At 37.1% G+C, this 16,645-nt stretch overlaps 1 protein-coding gene across 4 annotated transcripts in view; it reads left to right on the top strand.

The window, feature by feature from the left end:
• The window catches only part of TOX (thymocyte selection associated high mobility group box), a 313,410-nt gene that overhangs the window by 162,142 nt on the left and 134,623 nt on the right, over window positions 1–16,645 (top strand). For all 4 annotated transcript variants that reach the window (XR_010345528.1, XM_064384220.1, XM_021671420.2 and 1 more), the window contains one exon: window positions 15,912–16,154. Coding sequence is in view for 3 of the 4 variants with exons in the window: in XM_064384220.1 (XP_064240290.1) it covers window positions 15,912–16,154 (243 nt within the window). In the remaining variant the exon portion in view is untranslated. The remainder of the gene's footprint in view (window positions 1–15,911; window positions 16,155–16,645) is intronic.

Below are 16,645 nucleotides of genomic sequence, written 5' to 3'. Positions count from 1 at the left end.
TTCTCTCTCCCCACTCCCAATTCCCTCTGGAATTCTGTCTTTTACTTGATCTCTCAAATCTCAAGATTAAAAATAAGAATGATAAAATATAGCGATATTATGTTTTCCTGGAATCAGTTACAACTAAGCATTTGACATACAGTTCATAAGGTACATTTTGAATATGAAATTGAAGAGCAAGTATATATCCAGGACAGCTTTCATGTAAATTTCAGATTTGATTTCTAACTCCACTGGGTACCGTCCCTGATAGTAGCTCAAATTCAACATATCGATTCATCAAACCAAAGCTCATCACCTCCCACCTGCTTCCTCACCCCCAAACTTCTCTTTTTCCTATATGGCCTAAGTGTTACCACCACCTGTCCAAACACTCACGGCAGAGACTTGGGGAGTCTCGCTTGTCATTCAGCCTTTGGTTAATTCCAGATAGTTTGATTCTACTTTTTGGCCCAACTTTAGAATCCATCTCCTCTTTTCCAGCTACACAATTTCTGCCTTAGTTCTAGGCCTCACAGTTTCTCAGGAACTCATCTTACCTTCTCTCATTTCCTTTTCCTCATCTTTGCTGAATGATACACACCTCAGCGCCTCGCCATTGTCTACAAGGCTACTTTATTGTGGTGTGTATTTGTCCCTGGGTGGCAGATAGCACACTGGTATCACCAGGGATGTCCTTCTCTTGCTCACCTGATTGTGAGCTCTTGAACGTAGGGCTCATTCTTGTTTCTGTCTGGCTCTCCTATGCCTGGAATAATGTCTGACATATCAGAAGTATGCAGCATTGTTTGTTGAAAGATGATGAACAAATCAACTAAAATATTTTGTGTACATTTTTTAATCATATGAATACTTAGTCTTACATTGCAATGATTCTTTTCTTTTTTTTTCTGAGATGGAGCCTTGCTCTGTCACCCAGGCTGGAGTGCAATGGCATGATCTTGGCTCACTTCAACCTCTGCCTCCTGCCATCATGCCCGGCAAATTTTTGTAGAGATAGGGTTTTACCATGTTGCCCAGGCTGGTCTTGAACTCCTGACCTCGGGTGATCCTCCTGCCTTAACCTCCCAAAGTGCTGGGATTACAGGCGTGAGCCACCGCACCCTGCCCCCATTGCAATGATTCTTGACCCTGCGTTGCAGACATTTAGCAAACCCAGCCCCGTCCTGTCCATTGCAGTAGACAATGCCCTTTATCTGCATGCCAGTGCCCTTATGTATTAACAGGAGCTTCCAGCACTCCCTCCTCCTTGGAGAATTATTTCAAGGGCAAGACTCAAAGAGTTAACATAATAATAAACTAGATAATGACAGTCAGTGCTTGCTACAATATAACATGCTGTTGTTTATCATCAGCAATGCAATGTATTGGAAACAGCCGTGTGCTCCAAATTTCTTTCTGTTCAATAGTCTCTTAAATCTGTTAGAATTATGTTTTAAGATTTACAAATATATTAATGACTCTCTATTTTTTTAATTTCATGTTTTCTTAATGAGAAAATTCTCCAGGTTAGCGTGTAAATGAGGTATGACAAAAAGGACCTAGAAAGTATATTTTTAGAGTACTTTTGAAAAATAATCTCTTTACTGTGGGCCATAAAGTCTCCATGATTGTGACATAAGTTTGAACTGTAAGTTAGACCAATTCCTTTTAGACTGGTTCCTTTTGGCAGAAATTTCAGAAGTAACATTAACTTGACTTTTTGACCTTTGACCCAATAGAATGATAAAGCTGCCATGCTCTGAGTAATCAAGTTAGTCTAACAAAGTCTGGCATCTTAACAAGCCCAGACTAGTTACTCAAACCAGTCTTCAGTGTAACATTCAAATGATTACTCTGTGCAGTCCCGGAGGTATTCATTACAGACAAAATTGCTCTTGTTGCCTTGCATACAAGCTGAGTTTTCAATGGGAAATGAAAGGATGCCTGGAAAAATAGGCCACCTAATTAAGTTAAACTACTCTAGCATTTGGCTTGACATCTTCATTACTCAAAATTAAAAAGATGCTTCACTTGAGCACACAAGTTACTATTGTTTATGTTGTTTTCTTCCTAAATTGGCTTCGTACATGGAAGTCTGTTTTTCAGCATTATATCTTGAAATAGCTCACATATTTCTTACAGTTTATAAAAATGTCTTAATGGCTGTATGGATACTGAATACTGGCACCATACAAATAGATATCTTAGGGCTTAGGATAGTCAAACACCCATTGGTCTTTCTACATATTTTTTTGGCCAACCACATTGATGTTGCTGAATTTTAGGTAATTCTTGACCCACCCAGCCTTTATTATTACTATTTATTACTATTATTTTAGTTGGGTGTGGACTCCATTAGCTATAAATGATCATCTACATGAAAATATGAATTCCTTAAAAAAAGTAAATAGGCCATAACATTTAAACTGAAATTTATTTGTCCAGTAAAACTGTTTTATGTCAACCTTGCCAGCAAAGGGGCTATTTTAGGAACATTTTAAAACATAAACACATGTAGAGCACACCATCTACTGATTGCCAGTTTCCACTCATTGACACTAATGAGGCAGCTGACAGGTTAAATGTTGTGTATCATATACATTTCCAAGCTGTGGGATTTGTGAATATAAGGCTCATTTTCTTATTTGTTGCTGGGTAGGCGTGAGAATTTTAGAACAATTGTCAAATAGTATGTTTTGTCAAGTATTAGGGAAATGTATTTCCGTGGCAAAAATTATGAAAATATCTGAATGGAATAGCATTAGTGGTAAAAACAGATTCACAAACCTTGCACTCCATATGGAGCATGGTTTACTCAGTGGACAGATGTCAAGTGATGCCAGCACATTTAGGTATTGGAGGGAGGAGTGGTGGCACTACTGCACAGCCTGACCAGTTGTGTGGTAGCGTTTGATACATTTTGAAAGCAGCCATTTGGCTTGTTTACAATTATATTTTCAATAATTTTTTTTCTTTAGCATATGAACAATTATGGAAAAACTAAATGATCCTTCCTGTTAAATTTTGTAATTATAACATTCGATATTCTTTTCTGGTGATGCATAATAAACTTGTCACTAAAGAATGTCCTCCAAAGTAAGTATAATATTTCAGTTTAAGAATAGTAATGTGTTGAATAATGTCATCTGTCTCTGCTAGCTCCATTTCCAAGGTGCTTAAGATTGTTCTAAAGAAACACTAAGTTTTCGATATGTCAGTATGTTAAGTAGAAGCAGTTTTGCCTATTTTTACTATAAAAAAACAATGGGGCTTAGAAAAGCTGAGGTGTTTTCCACCCACCTCAGTGTCTTCCACCTACCTCCTCCTGCGTATCCTCACCTGCCATCTCAAACGCCTTTGAAAAAGTGCCAAGTTTCCCTCTGCAGTTTCAGTTCCTCAGTTTGGGAGCAGACTGATCTAGACTTCCCAGAAACACAAAGAGGGTTTTAGTTTAATCTTTATCCGTATCTGTATTTTTTTTTTCTCCTGTGTTCCTTCTGATCTATATTATTTTATAGTTTGAGTATTAAAAATGTAACTATAACCCTAATGATTTGAAATTAATTGGTGGCTATCTTGGAAAATGTTCTCCATATCCTTTGCTGTTCATAAATTAGGATAATTGATGCTGTTGGTAGCAAAGACAAACAAGTGACTTCTAAGACCCAGCGTCAGATTATTCAAATGTAATAGCCTGATCTGAAATTCCCAAGGGCTCTGATGGTCATGATTTGAGACCAGTAATGAAGGCTTTTCTGTATGCAACTGGGCCTCCCAACATTTCAGGAGAGGACTTCCTTCAAGAAGAACTAAGCCTACTGTTTGTTGTTATTCTCCAAAATCAGAAAGAGAGTGACCTTGGAGGAAATGAGACTGGGGGACAATAGGGATGCTGGATGAGCAGCTCTATACAGAAATTACCTTCAGGGAAGCCTGGACTTTTCTGTACCATTGTTTTGTTTTGTTTTGTTTTTTTAATTTCTTATGCTCTGACCTCAATTAAATGTCTTGCTTTTAAAGATGGTAAATTTCAGCAGTAGGAAGCTTCTGCTTGCCTGGAAGTTTAGGTCAGTACTCTCCTACCCTAGTGTCCAGAAAGAATTAGATTCATAACAACAATACCTGTCAGTTGGAAGCTACCTGTTTCGGTCAAGGAACTAAACAAAATCTATGCACACATTATCTCATTTCATCTTTACAATTCAGTGAGGATCAGAGAGAATGAGTTACCAAACCTGTAAAGACAGTAAATATCAGAGGTAGGACTCTGACCTTGGAAGGTCTAAGGCCTCTGTCAAACTCCATTCTTGGTCAGCTACGCTTAATTTTATTTTAGAACTTTAAGGACAAAATATTGACATACTAACTTCAATTCTAAAGAGTATTGAGATAACTGAAATGTGTTACATATGTGAGAATACTGAGAAATATTAGGTTATGCCAAATGAAACCATGGATGTTCTACCATTTCTTAGTTACAAAGCAGTAATTTCATACTTGTGCACATATAAAAGCTGAACAATCACACGGTGGATATTTGCTGTCCCTGGATTCCTTGATGCAGAGCAGTGATTCCTCCCTCCCCTTCTTGGCCAGCTTTTGCCATGCCTGTGCCACCAGTGCCCAGTTCTTTCCCTCCACACTCCATTGCTTTTCCTGTCCAAGTCCAGAACTCTTTTCCCACCCTCATTCTTCTTCCTTTTCCCCTCCAGGAAATAAAGTACAGGAAGTCTTTCCACGAAGACATCTCACCCTCCCTCCACTCTTCCCTAGAAATCCTACTTCTGGGGAACTGAACATCGAGGAATCTTATCATCATTAAACTGGGGAAAATTGTCTTCATTTTTTCAACTCTTTTTTCTTCCACATCCCTATCTTTAGCCTAAGCTTTCTTTGTAGGAAAGATCTACCAAGTGGGATGACCTCCAGTATTTAGAGAGATACACTTGCAACTGTTTCCTGGTAAAAGGATCTAAAGAGTAGGAATTGCATATCCGCATGTGATGAGTAGAAGCTGGAGCTCCTTTCTCTTTTCTGGACCCCTTGATTAAGGAGGCAAACCAAGAGCAGAGGCTCTAGGTTAGCTCTGGTCCTCCGCTAATTTGGCTTCTTTATGCAGAATGTGAGTTTACACACCCAGCATTTATTGATTTCTACTCAAGAGACAAAATAAAAATGATTGGCCGTAAATAAATACATACAGCATGTATTTTTAAATGTATATATACAATATATGCATATAAAATACATTCAATATATACATATAAAAATATACATATTTTTATATTTTAGATACATATAGAAATAGGAATGCTCAACTCCATGCTGGTTGCCTAACTCCATGACTTAGCAAATAGAACCTAGCCATAAGCAAAAATCAATCTAACACATTTCTTTTAAAAAATGAAAATTTATTAAAACTTAAAGGCTGCACATGATTTAAAATAGCATATTAAAACCTTAATAATTATAATCAATTGTTAAAAGTAAAAAATGTCTGTATAATGTTTCTTTGGGATTCCCATCTACCCAACTTGTTGTATAAATGCAGGCAAATAATTTAACCTCTCTGGACCTCATTTTTCTCATATGCAAAGTTCGGGAATGATTTCTTAGGTTTTTTTCTTGAGCGAGCATTCTGTGATTCCATAAATGGAGAACTCTAGAATGTTATCCTAAGGAAATAAGTGGATTAAGTTATTTGTCATGTTGCTGTTTGCAACAGGAAAATCCAAAACATCCTAAATGTTCAAAACGGAGAACTGATAGAAAAAATGATAGAACATGAATGCAATATGCAGCCATTTAAACAATAATGTTGATGATATTTATTGGCATGGAAAATGATTCACAATCCATTTTAAGTCATCAACTTAAATTATATAATCGTGTGATAATAAAAATATAGCTAACGTTTATTGATTGCTTCTTTGAACCAGCCTCTTACTCAAAGTATTTACATTATCTCATTTGTCTTATTTAATCCTGATATATCCTTAACAAACTGAAGAGTATCATCATCCCTATTTTGTAGCTTTGGAAACTGAGGCTTAGAGAAATTAAGTAACTACATCTACTAAGGGATGAGCTGAGATTTGTATTTAGCATTTCCGGCTCCAAAATCCAAGCTCAATGATCTGACTTTTGTTATTGAAAACAAAAACAAAAGCTCAAAACAAACTAGCACATATGCACTAAACGGACTGTTGAGAGAAACATATTTTAATAATGTTTTGTTCCTGAGTGATTGGATTAAAGGTGATTTTTTTTCTATGTATATTTTTAATTTTTTTTAAACTGGTTACCATGCATTATTTATAAAATAAAGCCAAAAAATATAGGACTGGATCTCAGAATGTGTGAACCCAATATGAGAATTGAAAAAGTCTAGATGACTAAAAAAAAAATAGATTGCATTATATATAAATTATATGCTAAATGATGAAATTAAATACTTTAATTACCCTTTAAACATTGAATGTGGAATGATGACCTAGCACTAAAAAACATGCCCTAACTTTCAGAAGTGGCTCCTTTCACTTTAATCTGGTATTTCTAATTATTTGTTTATGGTTTGGAGGGGGAGTACATTATTTGTTTTCTGGAAGCCTGGGGATTTTTTAGCCAAAGGGGAGGCTCTTATTTATGACAACTACACACAGTGCCTGGTATGAAAATATCCCCTAAAAATACTGTTTGGAGACTCATGTAGACCCCCGAGCAATACTGAGAGAAGACAAATCTCTTCCCCATTTAGGTATCATTAATGAATTACGGCAAGAGAAAGCCCTGCATATAAACAGTAAGGACTTTCCTGGAAGTATGTGGAGAGAGAGGCAGAGAGTATTAGGCTACCCTGCTTCACCCTCACCTGAGCTTCTGCAGGTGCTTAGCCCAGGACCCCAATACCCCTTGAATCTTCAGTAAATCTCAGCCAGTAAACCCTGGCCTCAGGGTCTCCCAGCCCAGGCCCCAGGAAGAGCCAATGTCAGACATTCTCTGGGGCAAGTTCAAGTTGACCCTGTTTTCTGGTGTCATTCAGGCTTTGCACACTGGCTTTTCATAAGTAAAATTTTACCTTACTCTGCAGTCCCAGAAGAGGTCTGCATTAAGCCCAGTAGCCTGAAGTTTGCTTTGATTGGTGGGACCAGTCTTGCCCTTAACATTATCTTAGAGGTTGAAGGCCTGACCTTGCTGTAGAACCTGCCTGCTGCTGCCTGGATATTAGCCTGGACTTGCTCATTTGTCAGTTTTGTGGTCCTCCCCTGATCATTTATTGCATCTTGGCAGAAGTGTCTGATCTTTATGCCCTGATAACAGTGTAAATCTGCTTATAGCATTCCCTTGATCATCCCAGCTTCAAGTAATTCTTTTGTTTACACTCTAATATCACTTAGTTTGACACTTCAAATATACTGCTCTTTATTGAGAGCCTAAGTTTCCATTTCTCTCTTCTCATTCACTGTCTTTATAACAAACTATGTCTTTTTTTTTCCTAGTATAGAGAGAGAGCAGATTTTTATTGGACTTATGCAAATAACCATATCGCCATAAGAACACTCACAGGTTTTGAATTCTGGAGGAATCAAGTAATGGAATAAAACACTTTTATCTTTGTTTATAAAAATATACTTTGCCAAATGGCTTTAAATTATATATAGCTTAAGAAAAGAAATTTTCTTAAATCTGGAAGACAAAACATTTGAGTAAAATAACGACAATATTTTAAATAAAAGTTTAAAAACATGATCTTGATCAGTGATTCAGTCTCATATAATCAACTTTCATTCTGCTAGATCTCTATTAGTCATTTCATGACTCCATCAAATTCCTTATTAGAATTCTAGAAATTTTATGTAGTCTGCAGATCTTAAAATTATCAGAAATTTTTATTAAAAGTACTTGGAGTCTTTTTCATGAATCTGATTGTAAATGTTTTTAGAGAAGAATAAAAAACAATGATGCTAGATGACTAAAACTTAGAATAGCAGGGTTTAAAAGCTGATGAAAGCTTACAATTGACAAAGATATTCAATTAATTTTATTACATATAACATTTTAAGATAATCAGATTATTTATGACCGACACCACATTGGATTTCTATAAATTTATACAATTTTCGAAACATGTACATCAACAAATACCCCAAAATGCAACTGAAAGAAGAGCTAGTATCACTTAGAATTTAACAGTGTTTCTTATGCAATTTAACAACAAATAAGCCTGACCCTTTAAGTCTTTACTAAATGAGAGATGTATCTTTTGATGTTTTTCACAAGCTGCATCTTTCAGTTCTTTGTATCTCAGATCACTCTTTGCAGGATGCTTTTTACACATAGTAGGTACATGACAATGCTTCTGTAACAAATGAGGCACTCATTTCTTTTTATTTAACGCCAGTTAAAAAAATTAATGAGCACAAATAAAATAAATGTCATACTTCCTACCAAAAATTTCATGTTGATAACTGTTGCTTGAAAAATTAGTACATCGTGTGTTTTTAAGTGAAGATGATTTATTGCTATTGTCTAACGCGTGAAGAAAGACAAAAAAATTGTTTGCAGGATCATTGGCTTGAGCACATCAATGGCACTGTTGGACAATTCTTGCTGAGTGTTAAGATGATTTATGTAACAGACCGAAGCTTTCCACAGTAATACATTATAGTCTCAAGCTATCAACCCTTGTTCATGCAGAGACAAAAGAATCTGAAAAATACCTACTCCTGAAGGTCTTCTCAAAAGAAATTGGAGATTATGTTGATGCTGTTTAAACTCTTTCAGGAAAAATTACCTTTACATGCAATATCTTAACTTCTGAAAATGTTCAGGGGAAGTTTATTATTTTTATAATAAACTTCTCAGTTTAATTTGCTTTCCCTTCAGTTCTCTGAGTCATGCAACAAGAATGTTTAATAATAGAAGATGAAACATGTTTAAACATTGGCATTCTTCTATCCTTAACTTTCAGGAATTATGTTACAGATTAAAAATTAGGGTATTGTGTATATGTTTGATGGCAGTACTATTTATCTTTCAAATCAAGTTCTATATGAGAAACATATTTTACAAAGTTATAACCATAGCCATATTTTTAGTGTATGCATGATTGCATGAATCCATCACATAATTTAAAGATACATATGAAATGATATCTTTTGAATTCTTCTGAGTTATGGGACTTCTTGTCACCAAAGACAAAATGCTCTGTATAATGATTGCAATATGTGGACAGAGACCCACAAATATAATGCCTCTCTGGTAGAGAAACAAGATTTTGAAAAAAGAAGAAAAGGCAAAGTTTAAAAGAGATTTCCCATTATTTGTTCCTGGTTAGCATATATTAACACTCTGTCTGGGTCGTATGAAAACATGGATTCTCTGTAGTCAAAAGAAAAGTCAGCATAATTAACATTCCGTTTCCAGATGTAATCATATAGAATAAGAATATAGGAACAGGCTGTAGCAAAAGGAAATGTGGATTGCAGGAGGAGAAAATAATGTAAACAGGATACTTGGATCATGGAGCATGTAAAGCAGTATGATTAAAAAGGAATGTGAGTATGTCATTAAACAGACAGGGGAAATGAGATCTTCCAGAATCAGGTGAGAAGTTTCCTTTTCCACTGAAATGGGAAGCTGGGAAGGTTGGACTTCAGGGCAGGACTTTGGCTTTAGTCAAATGGCTGAAAAGGCATCCAAGCAGATCAAACCAAAGTGGATCCTGCATAACTTTCCCAACCTCAGTCTCTTGATTATATTAATTGTCCCAAAAGTGATCCTCTAATTAGCAATTTGACCTCCTTGCCAAGCATCGCGCAGGGAAGATCACTTTTCTAAGGACATAGCCAATGTGCTCAAAAGTATAGCTTTTGTACAGATTTAGACAGTGACATTCTGGTTCGCTTTTTACTTGGGTTGGTAGGAGTCGAACCGTAAGAACCTGATCAGCCAGGGCTGCGAGCCTGCCAGCAGAGCTCTCTGAAGGAGCAAAGCTGTTGGCCCTCTGCACATGCAGTAATTCTCTGCACCTTCCACTTCCTTTGCCATCCTGTTCCCCACCATCTTTTTATTCTTTAATTGAAAAAGCGTTATTTAATTCCACGAGAATAAAGGTGAAGCCTTACCCTAGCTATTTATGGGCAGAAATTAAATAAATACATTAGGTATGAATGGGATTACACTTTTCTCCACTATGAGGCCAAATCAATGGCAAATATGCTGAAATTCCTTTATAATGACGTTGTGGAGCATGCGTCTAAATCTTCTGTATTGTCTACACTTGTTTGTTTTCCTGGACACGACCCAGCCCATGGCGTGTATAAATCCATTTGACAGTAATTGTAGCTATGTAAAGCTGCTGTTTATCCAGAACTTTGTATCTGGCAAACATATATTATTAGGCTTTTGACATATGTTTTTGTTTTTGATGCTCATAGGAACCCCATGGAACAGGTTTTAAAGCTTGCTGCAGAACCCAAACTAATACATGGTTTAAAGGACCTGGAAGCAGGCCCTGCCTATTAAACTTCAAAGCCTCAGTTCTTCATAGCACGCTCAGTGGCCATTCTTATCAGTCACTGAAGAAATCATGGGTATTCTCACCTAGTCCAACATCTGTCTCCTTCTCATCAGAGGAAGATGTAGCACTTTATAAGCTAAATATGCAATTACCAAATTTTAAGGTTTTAAGAAAATGACTTAATAGTCATTGACTCTGTTCTTTAGAACCATAAATATACTCTGGAGGTTGATAATATTTTGAAATTACTACTTTAATGCTCTCAACAGTCCCCTTGTGGGCTTGAAAAGTTCATCTACTTTCCAGAATTAGCCACGCCTCATGATAGTTCACTCCACTCTAACCCACGTTCGGTGGCACTGGAATCCTGCTTCCCATACACAGAGCGATGCCCAGTGCCTCCTGCACTGGAACAGAGGGGTCCTGTGCATAGCTTAGCACCAGCAACACCTTGCGACTCTCCTGTGTCTTGAACCAGGGGTAGCTTAAGATCAGGGGAAAAACAGTAATATAATTTTGAGTTCTTTGAATCATGTGCATCATCTAGACTGGCTCTGGTTTAGAACAAATCACTTCATATGCTAAGATGTTTCCAATTTACCTTGAGTTAATATGGTGAAGATTCAAGATAAAAGTTTTGGCCTGATTTTCACCCTGTAGTCCCTTATTACTTTTTTTCCATTTTTCTAAGATGGTCATTGTTGACTTTCGGCATTGGTTGGGGAAGAAGGAGCTCGCATGGTTCCAGCTGCTGTTAAGGTTCCAATCCCTGAACTGGGATGGGTATATGTCACTATAAAGTGTGAAGAAGAAGATGATACCACCTTTGAAAATCTATACATGGCCTCCCCCAGCATTCTAGACTGGACCCCAGCCTCATAGAACTGTCAAGGACATGTGATTCACTCCTTCGTGACCTCTTAATTTGTTGAAAAAATAAAATGTAGTCCTGTTGTCTCCTGTGCATGTGGAGATCATCTTGGAAAGGACCAAGTGATCTTTGTTCCCAAGAGGGTTAGGGAATGAATGATCTATAAACGCCAGTCCTCACTAAGTCTTGAGGGAGGAAAATAAGCCCAAGTCAGAAAAGGACCCTGCCAGAATAAGTGGACATGAGCACCAGGTTCCCTGTATCACCCAGAGATGGCCTTCACATAAGCCTTCTCTGACAATTCAACCCCTAATCTCATCACTCATGTACCTCCTCATGATCTAATCAGGGCTTCTCTGCTGGCCAGGCATGGGCATCAGAACTGCTGCTGTGACTTCCTTCACGTGCCTCAACAGTCACCCAAGGGGCCCTGATGTCCTGTCTGCCATGGAGGTTAGGCTTCAAAGCTTCTGAGGGCCAGGGGCCCACAAACTCTCCTTTATGAATCCTCTGAAATCTCTGTGTCACTATGGGATAGAAGGTGCCAGTCATTTCAGGGGATCAGAGCAGCAGTCAGAGAGCAACTATGTTGGTCAGTTTTGCATTGTTATAAAGGAATACCCAAGACTGGGAATTTACAAAGAAAAGATGTTTAGGTGGCTCACAGTTTTACAGACTGTACAAGCATTGCACCAGCATCTGCTCAGCTTCTGGTGAGGCTTCAGGAAGCTTTTACTGATGGTGGAAGGTGAAGGGGGAACAGGTGTGTCACATGGTGACAGAAGGAGCAAGAGTGATGGGAGGAGGTACCAGGCTCTTTTTAACAATTGGATCTTGTGTGAACAACCAGAACTCACTCATTATTTGATGAGGAGGACACCAAGCCATTCGTGAATGGCATAACCAAACAACTCCTATCAGGCCCCACCTCCAATATTGAGGATCAATTTCAACATGAGATTTGGAGGGGACAAACATCCAAACTATATCTGCCCAGCCTTCCTGATGCTGCTCAGGCCTCTACTCCCCTAACAGGGTATTTTTGGCCTCCTGATATGCTGTGAGATTGTTACATACCATGTAAGTAACTGGCCAGTGCAACGTCTTGACAATAAAAGATATTTACTCAAACCCAGAAATAACCGTGTATATTCACAAACTTCATGCCTTAAAGAGTCATTTTAGCATTCATTTATTTATGCACGCATGCATTCAATCAGTGATTCATTTGTTTATTCATTCAACAAACATTGAACACTAATTCCAGCGAGGCAGCTCAATGGGGAATAGGGAAAATATTGAATCATATTGTATCACATCCCCCAAAACTGCCTATTTTCTAAATTATGCAACTATTGTTAAGTTAAATGTATGTTTATCAAGTTTTTAAAAATCAAAATAAAGCTGTCATGTCATAGAAACCAATGTTGAAGAATTAGCAAATTCATTTCCACATTAAAAAGTAATTAGTAATTAGCCTGGCATTGAACTTGTAAGTTCTGGGACATTTTGGCATTTATACAATTACCACTATACTTTTATATGGTATCAATTACATTGTAATAGGCTCATGGCAAATAACCATATCATGACTTCTAATATAAAGAACAGAAACTACTAAGTAACCTTGGTAGTTAAAATTCTTGATCCACATAACTGCCTATTACCAGTTAAGTTGTGGAATCTGTGGTTTTGGTGTATAATTGTATGAATTAAATAACATTAATGTTTAATTACATGAAAATTAACTTTGTAGCGTTGTAGCTTAACTAAATTGCAATACAATTGTTATCACTGAATGTAAAGTGATACCAATTAAACCTTCTTTTAAGTACAGCAAATTAAGATTTAACTACTGAAGAAACCCTAGAATGTAAAGTGATGGTGTACTATAGGTGGAATATCCCTTAGTATTTTCAGAGATTTAACGGTATTTCTAAAATTAAAAACATCTTTCTCCTTTATCGCTGGCATTAGTTGTGCCTTGTTCAGGAGAGTTTCTTTTCTTTCTTTCTTTTTTTCTTTCTTTTTTTTTTTTTTGAGACAGAGTCTTGCTCTGTTGCCAAGGCTGGAGTGCAATGGTGTGCTCTCAGCTCACTGCAACCTCTGCCTCCTGAGTTCAGGCGATTCTCCTGCCTCAGTCTCCTGAGTAGCTGGAACAACAGGCATGCACCACCACACCTGGCTAATTTTTGTATTTTTAGTAGAGAGGGGGTTTCCCCATGTTTGCCAGGCTGGTCTCAAACTCCTGACCTCAAGTGATCTGCCCACCCCAGCCTCCCAAAGTGCTGGTATTACAGGCGTGAGCTACGGCACCCGACCAGGAAAGTTTCAAACAGGCACTAATTAACTTCTTAAAAGATAGATATCAACAATTCAGCATTTGCAATGTTGACAAAGAGACAAATTATGAAATCTTGTGCTCATATAGAGTATTTCATTTCAGTGGGTGGGCAATGGGGTGGAATTTGGGAAAGGAAAGGCCTGATATTAATACTAATACTATTACTTAAATTATGAAATTGTATCAAAAACAGTTGGATATTGGCAATTTTGTATCATTCAACCTAATAAAATAGTAGCAATTAAACTACTTTTATACCTTCTTTTATGATATATTTATCCCTCATGTGTATTGAGTTGATATTTTCCAAGCTGAGTAAACTTGGACAAGTTATTTAATTTCTGAGCCTCAATTTTCTCTTCAGGAAACTGGGGGTAATAATAGCTACACAATGGATTATTGTAATGATTAAATGGAGGCAACATAGTCAAAGGCCTTGGTACAGTGCTTTAATATGAAATAGACATCTCTCCCACCTCCCCATTAGGCATCTTTTATGCCTGTATGCATACTTATACAAGGAACCGTGGACTTAGATCTGTAAGGGTCTAATATATATCAGGCAAGTGAGAATTTCATCAAACTTGTAATCTTGACACAGCACACACATATTTTTTCACATGAAATACATATTGTTAACAGAAGAATTTGATAACAAGTGACTGAACTTTTAGAGCTGGTGATTTTTTTTTTTTTTAGCAGAACTTTAGATATTTAAGAAAATTATCTGCATGGAAGAGTCCAATTTTCCCTTCATACATCCCCTGTCTCTAACCTACATGTGCTGCTCTATGACCAGGTCTAAATTCCAGATGTTCCAAGTAGCTCTTCATTTAATCTAGTCTTCTGATGGCACCTAAACAAATATATCAAACCTTGTACAACATTTAGAAAGTGGAACTTGAAAATTTTCTTTCTGTTAGACAAATAGACTCCATCTGGAAAAAATAACCCCAGGCACTTGGACACAGGAGCATGACGCTTATTGGCTGGACACCCAATGAATACCTTACACTACTTTCTTTGGCTCCTGCCCTTGCCTGCTCATTTCCAATCTTGAACACTCGAGCAGGCTCTGGGCTGTTAGACAAGGGAATCCTTGTTACCCATACACCCAAAAACTATGAAGGAAGGCCCTCTTAAAGATAAGCTTGCAAGAATTATCCAGACCGAAATGTTTCCTTTCATACTGTGACACCTGTTCTATGAAGGACTGCTATATGTTACTGTGTTTTTAATATTAATTGGTAACAATGTTTTATTTTTTATTTTTTCCATTTATTTTTCAACATTTACCACATTCCATTTTAAACAAGCGTGTCCTCATATAATCCTTCCTTCCTGCTCCCTTCCCTCCCTTTCTATTTTATATAATGCTAGTTTGTAAAAGAAAAAAAACCCCACATATGTTAATGCTATTCATTTTACTGATTGACTTTTATTCCAGAAATAGTATTATAATACTATTAGTACTGTTTTGCCTTTCAAAATGGACTGAACTGAATTTCAATGATTGCAATGTTATTTATCAGCTCTTAGGGGGAAATCAAGTAAATCTCATTAGAAATCATAAAAGTAATCTTCACTTTGATTTTGTTGATAAAATCTTTATAGTAAAAATATCTTTTAATGACTTTTTTTCATAAACTTTCGTTGGAACTGCACTTTTATGCAGCATACTTAAGTTGCTTCTTTTCTAAGACATTTTCTTTTGTCAATTGTGAGCAGGTAGGCTTTCAAAACCCAAAAGCAATTGCCCAGAACTTCTGGAATTCATTTTTATTACATCCCATGATCTGAGCAGTAGGGAGCTCTGTGATACATGTTTGATCAAACATTAATTTTATAAATTGCCTTCCTTTCCCTACAATTCCCATGAAAAAGGTATTCAGCTAGATTAAAACTCTGGAAAATTTTAATGGGACCTTTGAAATCTGTTTGAGTTCAGCTTTTTGGAAAAATAAAACCACCTAATGGAAGTAGTCTTTATACCAGAAGTGGATCTGCCTTTGAGGCAATTTTCTTTCATGCATAATGATGAAATGGCAGCAGGATAATCTGAAAGTTTGAAACGTCTTTTCCAAACCCATATGCTGTGTGTAATAATATCTAAAGGGTCAAATGTGTTTGATATGATGATGAAGAGCAAGAAGATGATAATTTGCAACAATGTCACTCTTGTCTTTTCACAGTCCTACCCTGGTCCAAGCCTGGAAAGTGAAGACTTCAACATTCCACCAATTACTCCTCCTTCCCTCCCGGACCACTCGCTGGTGCACCTGAATGAAGTTGAATCTGGTTACCATTCTCTGTGTCACCCCATGAACCATAATGGCCTGCTACCATTTCATCCACAAAACATGGACCTCCCTGAAATCACTGTCTCCAATATGCTGGGCCAGGATGGAGCACTGCTTTCTAACTCCATTTCCGTGGTAAGAATCTGCTGACCTGTTTGTGATGGGGGCTGAGTGATACCATGAGAAAAGGACTAAGTTGATGTGAGGGCATGGCTTTGTGAGCATAGCATTTTGAAACTGTTTCTCTCTATAGAGATGGTTCTTTATAAATCATACAGATTTTTAAAGCAGTTTTCTATTTTATATTTACGTCAAAGAGAAATCAATTAATTACTTGTGCGGCAACTCATATTTATAATCCAAATTACTAAATACTGTTTGACACCGAATGTGCTGTCATAGAGTCAAACCAACTTACCAGCTTTCAGAGAAAAAGCAATCTTGAAAGATGCCACCTCTCATCCAGTGTAGGATTCCTCCCCAAAAGGGAAATCCCCACATCTTCTGAACAGGAGCTGCTGTTAACCTCAATTTTCCTTCTGTTTTCTGCTCTCAAGTTCTACAAATGTATACCTTAGGAAAGTAAGAAAACCATTTTCATTTTTATTTTGAAGGTATAATTCTGG

Source organism: Aotus nancymaae, unplaced genomic scaffold (assembly GCF_030222135.1).
Source record: "Aotus nancymaae isolate 86718 unplaced genomic scaffold, 86718_ANA_hifiasm-v0.15.2.pri h1tg000036l, whole genome shotgun sequence".
Taxonomy (NCBI): Eukaryota; Metazoa; Chordata; class Mammalia; order Primates; family Aotidae; genus Aotus; species Aotus nancymaae.
The sequence above is the reverse complement of the archived record's forward strand: the minus strand, read 5'-3'. Positions and strand labels throughout refer to the sequence as shown.